Source organism: Carassius auratus, chromosome 41 (assembly GCF_003368295.1).
Source record: "Carassius auratus strain Wakin chromosome 41, ASM336829v1, whole genome shotgun sequence".
NCBI classification, from domain to species: domain Eukaryota; kingdom Metazoa; phylum Chordata; class Actinopteri; order Cypriniformes; family Cyprinidae; genus Carassius; species Carassius auratus.
Genome location: NC_039283.1, coordinates 10,970,283 through 10,980,139, shown reverse-complemented (window position 1 = coordinate 10,980,139; position 9,857 = coordinate 10,970,283). Strand labels below are relative to the sequence as shown.

The 9,857-nt window shown below is 42.9% G+C and overlaps 1 protein-coding gene across 1 annotated transcript; it reads left to right on the top strand.

Annotated features, from left to right (window-relative positions):
• The first annotated feature begins 3,023 nt into the window (after nucleotides 1-3,023).
• On the top strand, nucleotides 3,024-9,191 carry LOC113060078 (ADAMTS-like protein 4). Its single transcript, XM_026228893.1, has 4 exons — nucleotides 3,024-3,194; nucleotides 5,806-5,875; nucleotides 7,349-7,893; nucleotides 8,450-9,191. Exons 1-4 carry the CDS (start codon nucleotides 3,172-3,174, stop codon nucleotides 9,174-9,176), a joined length of 1,365 nt encoding a protein of 454 aa, XP_026084678.1. The 5' UTR covers nucleotides 3,024-3,171; the 3' UTR covers nucleotides 9,177-9,191.
• The last annotated feature ends 666 nt before the right edge of the window (nucleotides 9,192-9,857 follow it).

The window sequence follows — 9,857 nt, the reverse complement described above, 5'->3', positions numbered from 1 at the left end:
GCACCCTTGCGCCCCACACTCACATCCCTCTCTGGCCCGCTCACAAGCCACCTGAGTTGGGTCCCTGTGTTCCACCTCACTGCCCCACTGCGGGTATGGCTGTGGTTCTGCTGGTCCCGCTTGTAAGTTTTTTTTGGGGTGCCTGGTCAACACTACCCAGCCCGTCTCGCTAGCTTTTGTGGATGATCAGCCTCAGCTATGTGATTCAGTTCACCTGCCATCCTCCCAAGTTCAGCTGCATCCACTTCACTACAGTGAAGGCGGCCATTGCTCCTGTTCTATGGGAAGAGATTGCACCTCCATCACATGTCACAACTTGCTCGCCAACTCCTCCTTTGGAGTCAGAAGGTTCTGAGGTAACTTCATGCTGTTCACATTCCGGGCCTGCTCAACCGTACAGCCGACGAGCTGTCTTGAACAATGCTCCAGGGAGAATGGCTACTCCATCCCCAGACATCTTCCTCTGAGGAAAAATCTACTGACTAAGAGATGGGGTTCTATGTGACCTACCCCAGGAGCTAGCGACCACCATCACGTCAGCGAGAGCACCATCAATGAGACACGCTTACGCCTTGAAGTGGAACCTGTTCGTCAAGTGGTGTTTTTGTTGCCGAGAAGACCCCTGTAAATGCCAGATTGCAGTCGTGCTTTTCTTTCTGCAGCAAGGGCTCTCCCTGCACCCTAAAACTCCAGGTTGCTGCTATAGATACGTACCATGACCCAGTGAATGGAAAATCTTTGGGTAAGCATGACCTCGTCATCAGTTTCCTTAGAGGGGCCAGGAGGTTAAATCCTTCCTGGCCTCCCTCTATACCCTCTTGGGACCTATCTCTAGGCCCTTTCGAGCCCTTGAATTCAGTTGAGCTAAAGTTTCTTTCATTGAAAACTCTGCTCCTGTTTGCACTGGCCTCCATCAAGAGGGTAGGGGACATGCATGCATATTTGGTAGCCAATTCGTGCCTAGAGTTTGGGCCAGCTGACTCCCAGGTAATACTGAGGCCCCGGCCCGGCTACATCCCCAAGGTTCCCACTACTCCCTTCAAAGACAAAGTGGTTTGCTCTGTCCCGTCCAAACATTAAGATGCTACGTAGACCAGACACAAAGCTGCAGGGCCTCAGATCAGCTCTTTTTCTGTTACGGAGGCTGGCAAAAGGGGGAATGCTATTTCTAAGCAAAGGATGGCCCACTGGATTGTGGATGTCATCACCCTGGCCTATCAGGCACAGGGTGTGCCCTGCCCGTTCAGGTTGAGAGTTCACACAACTGGGAGTGTTGCATACTTCTGGGTGCTAGCTCGTGGCACTCGCTCACATAAATTTGAGCTGCGGGCTGGACATAGGCGTAAATCCCAGGGGAACAAGGGTTGTCTGAGGGTTGCCCCCCCCCCCCCTAAAATTATGATTAAAAACCATGCTGTGTATTGTAAATAACTATGTTTTATACCAGCGGTTCCAAACCTTTTTCAACTTGCGTACCACACAAGCATATATTTGCGTGGCCCACTGCAAAAAAAATTGTTTAGTTTACACTGAAAGTAGATTGGTCTATCGAAGTGATATACCAATTCATCGTTCACCGACGTGACATCTCTATTCCCTCCTTACCTAGGGTTACCATACTTAACCGAGATGATTATTAAATAAAAAAGTGAACACAGGTGGGGCAGGGAGAAGTTGTCAGCTATAATAATTGCTAAATAAATGTAAATTTATACTTAATTAAAAATGCATTGGGTATTTTGTCATAATTTACACCTTCTAAACTTTAGTAACTCAAACAATATATAGAATATATATAGTAAATATATATATATATATATATATATATATATATATATATATATATATATATACATACAGTACAGACCAAAAGTTTGGACACACCTTCTCATTCAAAGAGTTTTCTTTATTTTCATGACTATGAAAATTGTAGATTCACACTGAAGGCATCAAAACTATGAATTAAAACATGTGGAATTATATATGGAATTATATACATAACAAAAAAGTGTGAAACAACTGAAAATATGTCATATTGTTGGTTCTTCAAAGTAGCCACCTTTTGCTTTGATTAGTGCTTTGCACACTCTTGGCTTTCTCTTGATGAGCATCAAGAGGTAGTCACCTGAAATGGTCTTCAACAGTCTTGAAGGAGTTCCCCGAGAAATGCTTAGCACTTGTTGGCCCTTTTGCCTTCTGTCTGCGGTCCAGCTCACCCCTAAACCATCTGGATTGGGTTCAGGTCCGGTGACTGTGGAGGCCAGGTCATCTGGCGCAGCACCCCATCACTCTCCTTCTTGGTCAAATAGCCCTCGATGCCTTCAGTGTGACTCTACAATTTTCATAGTCATGAAAATAAAGAAAACTCTTTGAATGAGATGGTGTGTCCAAACGTTTGGTCTGTACTATATATATATATATATATATATATATATATATGGCAACATGCCCCATTACTGTTCAAAAGGTCAGTGTGTGTTCAAGTATTTGTTTTCCTGGGCTGCAATGATAGAAAAGTCAATAAAGTTCCATGCAGTCTTATGGTGTTTGTACAGAAATTGATTTTCACTAATGAGAGAAACTGTGGTAAAAGAGTGAAAACGAACCCTATTCCCTGTTATGTGGTGATATTGAAAGTAAATATGAACTATTAATAGTGCTGTTATCTTTGTGATTCTGAACTTATATGGCGTTCACTGCTGCTGAGAATATTTTAGTCTGTGATGAAGAGTGATGTACGTGATGGTGTGCCTCAGAGGGAACAGAAGACATGGAGAAAAGAGGAGTGGAGTGCTATGAGAAGAAGGAGGGAAAGAGAAGAATAATAGATGGAGAGAGAGAGAGAGAGAGAGAGAGAGAGAGAGAGAGAGAGAGAGTCAGTCCGTCTGGCCCCTGCTGGCCCCTGAGCTGTCCAGCGTCAAACCAGCATTACACAAGGACAAAAAAGTTGTCGGGTGAACGACAGCAAAAAAAAAAAAAAAAAAAAGCTACACCCCTCCCTCTTTTACTCGAGGGGTGTGTGTGTGTGTGTGTGTGTGTGTGTTACAGAACAGAGACAAGTCTGAAGAAACCAGGAAAAGTTTGCCAAACAGCACCGCGGATCTTGTGTTTGTTTCTTTCGCTCGTTCACAGTCTGGACGCAGAACGGGGACAGGCGCTCGTGAGGAGAGAATGACGACCGGATCCGTGAGCAGGTAACGTGAACACCGACCGCGCGCACAGTGACACTTTGGGGCACGTTTGTGACTTTTGCGCATCATTGTATCGGATGGAGACTCGTTGAGTGTCCATTAAGAGTCGTATCCTGATCCTGCCACTGGCTGCGGGCGCAGGGAGAGGAAGTCGGACACGGGTTCGAGTCGGGCTCGACACATCCAGGAGAATTACAGTCCTGCTTAGATCAGACGACTGGACCAACTAGGCGGCTGCGTATATACGAATACATATTCATAAATACTAATGAAAAAATAAACATATTCATGTTTCTGGTTCAAAATCCTAAAGTAATGCTCAATCATAAAAGAATAGATCCTAACGGGCTCAAAGAAGCAAAATATTACAAACCATCTCTTCATAGGCGGCTGTTTATGAAAGTTTAAATCTTGGATTTTTTTTTTTTTTATGAACCCCTTGAAACGTTTTGTATGGTTTTTATTTAATATTCTTTTATATTGATTTTCTAAATGAGCTACTATAAAATATGTTTTAACAACATTTGTTTCCATCAATTTAACCCTTAACCCTTGATCACGATTTCTTCATTAGAAATTAAGCCTGGAAGAAAAAGTCCATGCACTTCGCAGCAGGTTGTGATTGCGTTGATTTAGCTTATGTCAAATTTCAGTTCGCTTCTAAAGTTTTCATTGTCTCTGTGATGAAGTGGTTCGAAATCTGATTCGTGACATTCCTGGCGGATCATTTGTAGCAGTAGCAGGGCTCTTGCAGCTTGTGGCGGGTTTCTCCAGTAGTCTTCGGAGGGGCGGGCGGGTGGAAAACGTGGCCGGAGGCGGGGGGTCGTTACTGCGGCTTGAGCGAGCTCGTTCCGCGCGCTGGGACTCCGCAGTTCTGACCCATGCTGTCCTTATGGTTTCCGTGGTGCGCCGCTTTAACCCACGTCTGTGATTACTGGTCTGAGGCTGCACACAAAATGTCAAGCATCATTTTACACTGTTCTGAAAAGTTAATAGTAAACCGCAGATGATGTGGAAACTCATCAGGCAGATAAACATGTTGGTACAAATAAGCCTCATAGTCTGCTGAAGTGTCAGACCCCTGTGCTGTAGACCATGGATTTTGAAATTAACCCTTTATGTTCACTTCAAAAATGCAAACAATTTTCCTCTGACCTAATTACAATACAGACGTTGCTTTAAGTGGTCATGCGCTTTCAGAAACTTGATTATCTGCTGTAATCCAGGAGAGTAACTTTTCTGTTTGGGGTCGATTTGGCCCCAATAACGTAATTTAATATGCTTGATATTTCTAATCCATTTGTTCCATTGTTGACACACTATTTTCCTATTTAATACTGTAAAGTTGCTTTAAGACATTCTGTATTGTTAAAAGTGATATATAAATAAAGATGAATTGACTTGATTTGATATTGAGATATTAGTCAATATAAAGTGAACACTGAGTACATATTCTGAATATTTAAACGTCATGGTTTCAATAATCAGATTGAACCAATATTCTGGTTTCTTTAATATCTGAATACAACATCTTTCATATAGTTCTGTTTAACAGAACATTTCTTTATATTTACCAAATATGTTAAAAAAAGCTATTTCTGCGAGAGCATATCTTTTATTTTTTTATTTTTACTTTTATTTACTAACATCTTAAAGACTTGCACAGTATAATTGAAAACTGATGTGCCTGTAAACACCATCATAAACAGCTTGCCCAATATCATCATTAATTTGCTAATAAATAACCCTGTCTCTTCAGTTCAATGCTTAAGAGTTTGCTCTCAGTGTTTACCCTTCAGATGCCAAACCTAACCACTAATGTGTAGTTAATGGGTTAACCACTCAGACACTTCATGATCAGTTGTCTGTTGCTAAACCGCTCGCTGCAACATTTGAGCACAGCACTGTTTCACACTTGGCACACAATTCAGGGTTAGCACTGCTTCACCTTGCTTAATAAATCAGTTTAATAAAATAAGCGATGATATTGTATATGATGATATAGTGATCGTTTTTGGTATAAACAGGCCTTAAGAAAAGTAAACAAAGTGAATTTTATCATGACCATTCTGGATTAATTGCTAAATCAAAATAACAAGATAACCCAAGATTATGTTTATCTTTAAACTGTGCTTTAACCATTTCAGACGTTCTGTTCCTAGGGCGTCAAACAGAAGTAACATTTATCATTTGAAACATTGTTATTTTGAAGAAAAATGAATTGAATTTTCTTCAAAATATTTTTCATAAGGACAACAAATATCTATATGAAGTAATGTAAAGTATTTTTACTATGAAAAGCCCCTAACCAGAACCTTAGTATGTGGGTTAAAGGCATTTCATTAAAATGTGGTTGATATGGGAATGTTTTGAGCATAAGTCATATCTGGAGGAACTGCCAATAGGAGCCAGGCAGGGTGGGGAACGGCCTGTCAGGAGGAATTCTGGGAAAGCCATTGGGAAGTATTGAAAGTATTTTCCTAATTAATCAACCTCTCGTTGACCCCAGACATTATAATTTTCAGTGCTCAACATGTGTTAATATAGTGTCTCATTATCACAGAAACATGATAGAGTTTAAATGTTGCTCTTCTTCATATGTGTTTCCTCACAGATTGTGTGCGTTTTGGTGTTGTGTGTTTGCTGTCCTGCACTTAACAACAGCTGAGGAAGCAGAGAAGCCGGTGAGTGATGATGAAGATGATGATTTTACACGTGACAGCAGAACTGTGTGTCTAAAGAGATGCCACATCATTTGCACGTATCTCTGATAGTAATTGGAGAGAAGTGCTTGTCAGATTGGTGCCATATGTTTATGAGTCTCATCTGACCGACTGAAGCTGGATGGGTCTGCTCTGGCTCTGAGTGAAGCACAGGAAAACTTTGTCGACCCCTGCGGCCAGTGCTGGATCTGACCGTGAAATCAGACTGAATCTTTCCATTGTGTGGTCATCTGGCCTCTGATGTGGGATTGTCCTTTGGGAGCATGTGAGATGTGGCCGTGATTGGGCGTTGGTGTGAAAAAATCACACTCACATGTAAACAAGTGAGCAGTTATGCACATGTTCGGAGTAAGCAAACACACACACACACACACACACACACGCAGAGGGTGAGGACCACCAGAGCTACAGGAGGAGCTGCAGTGGCACACTCTCGCTGGGAGTTTGATGTGTGTGTGTAGTTTGTACACTGTTCTGCTTTATTTCAACAACAGTTTATTGTAGAAATACTAGAAATGAGTTTGTTGTTTTTTCTTGAATTTCAAACAGCACTGCATGCTAGATGTTATTACAGATAGGAATCACACACGCACACACACACACACACTGATTATACTGGCTACTGCAGCTACTGCAACTCCAAAAAATATCTGTCTGTCTATCCATCCACACACACACACACACACACACCTCAGAGCAGACACAGGCTGGCGTTGTGTGACCTTGATGGCAGTTTAGACAGGATCAGAGGTGCATTACAGGCCTTGTTCTCTTGTTCTCTGTTTTTTTTCTCTTTTTCTTTGTGAACTGAATGGATTCTTTTGTTTGTTGCTTTCTTCTCTTCTACCTCTGCCTGCCCTGCAGACGCTCGAATTCTTCGCTCCTGATTGATGAAATGAGGTTATATAAGTAACTGGAATTGGATCAAATCTGCGTCCTGCACTGTAAAGAATGTCATTGCACTGAACTGAGTCCAGCCTCTTCCTGAATGCAGCACACACCATTAGTTTAATTATGCCTCTTTCTTAGTCATAATGTCATTCATCACCAAGTACGATAGAACAGGACATTTGTTTCAACTTGTATAATGTTGGGTGTGTGGTTTGGGGAATTATTCATTTTTTTTTTGTTTTTCAAAACAATTGTTCATGCATTGCTTGTCTAATCTTGTGATTTGTATTATGTAATTTGATATTGATCAGACTTCTTCTTAAATAATTGTAATTACAGCTGGTTATTAGGTTTCAGTTTCAGCTTAAGATCCCCGGCTAGTTTAGCATCTTTCTGAGATGTTTTTTTTTTACAGCTGTGCATGTGGAATATATATATAGTCTGAATCTGAGACTCTTCTAAAATATAAAAATGTTCATTTAAAATTTCAAGTATGTGGCACATTTACTTACTGTATATAAATCTGAGGCCTTCCTCTGACAGGTGGCAGGGCGACAGTCTCGTCAGGTGGAGGAGGAGGCGCTTGAAGGGGTGTGGGGTCCATGGAGCGAGTGGGTGGAGTGCTCTCAGAGCTGTGGAGTGGGCGTGTCTGAGAGGCGGAGACAGTGTATGCCGCCGCCCCAAACCCCGCCTCATATGTGGAACAGACCGGCTTACCTTCCACCGGGTGTCCCGAACAACACCCCTGTGATCTCTGCAGTCAGACCCTACTACAACTCAATGTATCCCATCAACGAGCCCCCTCAATATGGAACAGGGGGTGCTGAGCGCCCTCCTTACTTATCTCCGCCTCTCCCAGCGAATCCCAATCCTGGATTACCGCTCTACCGAAATGAAGCTGGCGGCGCTGGGCCAGTGCAGTTTGGCTCACCCAATCAGGAGACGGCTTCAGTGTACCGTTCACCCTCCTCATCCGCATCACTTCCCTACGGGAGAGTTCCCGCACGGTCAGCCAATCACGGCAGAGCTGTCGGCAGTGGGAGCAGGAGGTCGGTTTCCAGCAACAGGGATCCAGCGTCTGTAAGAAGGTGAGTATTTTGATTCTGCATGTGAAGGTCATGATACAGGGCTTTTAGGGGCCAGTATATGGCTTGTATTATTCTTAGATATTCACTTTTTCCACATTCACACAACTGCAAACATTTCCAGCTGCCACAATATTGTGTGATCATTTTTCAACAGTGTTGGGTTGGTAAGATTTGGTAATGTTTTTGAAAGAGGTCTCTTCTGTTCACCAAAACAATTCATTTATTTTGTGAAGCACAGTTTGAATTTAAAATTAAATCTTTCTCTGTGAATCTGTGCTAAAGTGTAATGTATTTCTGTGATGCTCCGCTGTATTTTCAGCATCATTCCTCCAGTCTTCAGTGTCACATGATCTTCAGAAATCATGAAAATATGATGATTTACTGCTCAAGAAACATTTCTGATTATTATTATTATTGTATTGTTCTTTTGGCTTTTATATCTTGATGTCTAACATGTTCATCTTTGCACAGTTCTATTCAAAATCCCTATATTTGTCCTGCAGACCTGTTAGCAGCATACTCATACTCATGTTATTTTCTGTCCCTGTAACTCCAGGTCTAGTTCTTCTATTCGTCCCGGACAGTTTGGGTACGGCAGGGTGCCGTTCTCTCTTCCCTTACACAGACAAAACCGTCACGCACGACACACACGCCGCCACAACGCCACCTCCACCTCCACAGACAGTCCCGACGCGCTCAGTGTGAGCTCCAGCGCACCTGTGGACAAAACACAGGGAGAAGAGGAACTAATGATCACAGACACCGTTAATAGAGAGCGAACAGAGAAGGAAAAGGAGACGGAGGCAGCAGACGTGGAGAGTGAAGTGGCAGCCGAGAGATCAAGTGATGGAGAGCCGCACAGACACATGGAGAGAGTGCAGGAACACGAGCGAATAAAACATTCACGGCCCCTGACCCAGAGACACGTGGCCCGTGACAGACGCACCGATGGACGCTCTTCTCGCCAAGTCCCACACTCCTACACGCACACTATCCAGCGATCACACACTCCCAGAGAGCCTCCTCCCTACGGCCTCCAGACTCCCACAAACCCCAACCCCGAGCCCTGGGTCCTGCAGAACGCCGCCCAGCCCTCCAGAAACCAAGCCGAGAGGGACCGCAGGCCTCCAGCGGACGCCCACAACTACAGATGCTCCGGACGGGACACAGAGCACCGCAGGTGCAGCCTACAGGTGAGGCCAGGAAAATCTAAATTGAATAAGAAATGCATCATCTGCGCTTTTGATTTTTGTTGTTGTCAAACTTTAGATTTGAAAGTTTGAAGGGGACAACTCATGGAAAAATGCATATTGTGAAAAAAGACTTTAGCATGCTTTTATAATATACTTTAAAGGTCACATTTTTGCGCTTTTTTGAAGCTTTGATTGTGTTTACAGTGTGCAATATAACGTGTTCATGTTTCGCATGTAAAAAAACACAGTATTTTTCACACAATTCAACACTATCTGTATACCACTGTTTTCACCGTCATAAAAACGTGCTGATGACTTCCTTGTTCTATAAAGTCCCTCCTTCAGAAATACGTAACGGGTTTTGATTGGGCCAGCGGTTCCTGTATTGTGATTCGACAGCTGAGCGCACGCTGCCCTCCTGCAAACACGATTGGATTAGTTTTGAGAAGCAAGTGTGCAGGAGCATGTGCTGGAGATGTGTTTATAATCACAGGAGCGTTTTTACTGACGAGATGCGCATGAAAATCGCATTCTTTTTTTTGCACAGCCCTAACATCTAGTTAACAAAGCTAAACAGCATTGCCCTTTGTGTAATAAGTTACAGAAACTGTTAAACGCACCAACTTAAATAATAAAATACACTTACTGGTTGTGGTCCATAAACAACGCCTTCCCCAGACAAAGAGGGAACTGCTCCATCTTTCAGGAATAATCTTTGTGCGAATCCGGCATTAAACGGATTGAGATTGAGGAAGCTATCCTCAGCAAAAT

What these genes read in the sequence shown, in the direction of transcription:
- LOC113060078 (XM_026228893.1), top strand. Translation starts at nt 3,172, where the DNA reads ATGACGACCGGATCCGTGAGCAG. An exon ending in ACGACCGGATCCGTGAGCAG is followed by an intron (nt 3,195 to 5,805) that starts GTAACGTGAACA and finishes GTTTCCTCACAG; the next exon opens with ATTGTGTGCGTTTTGGTGTT. An exon ending in CTGAGGAAGCAGAGAAGCCG is followed by an intron (nt 5,876 to 7,348) that starts GTGAGTGATGAT and finishes TTCCTCTGACAG; the next exon opens with GTGGCAGGGCGACAGTCTCG.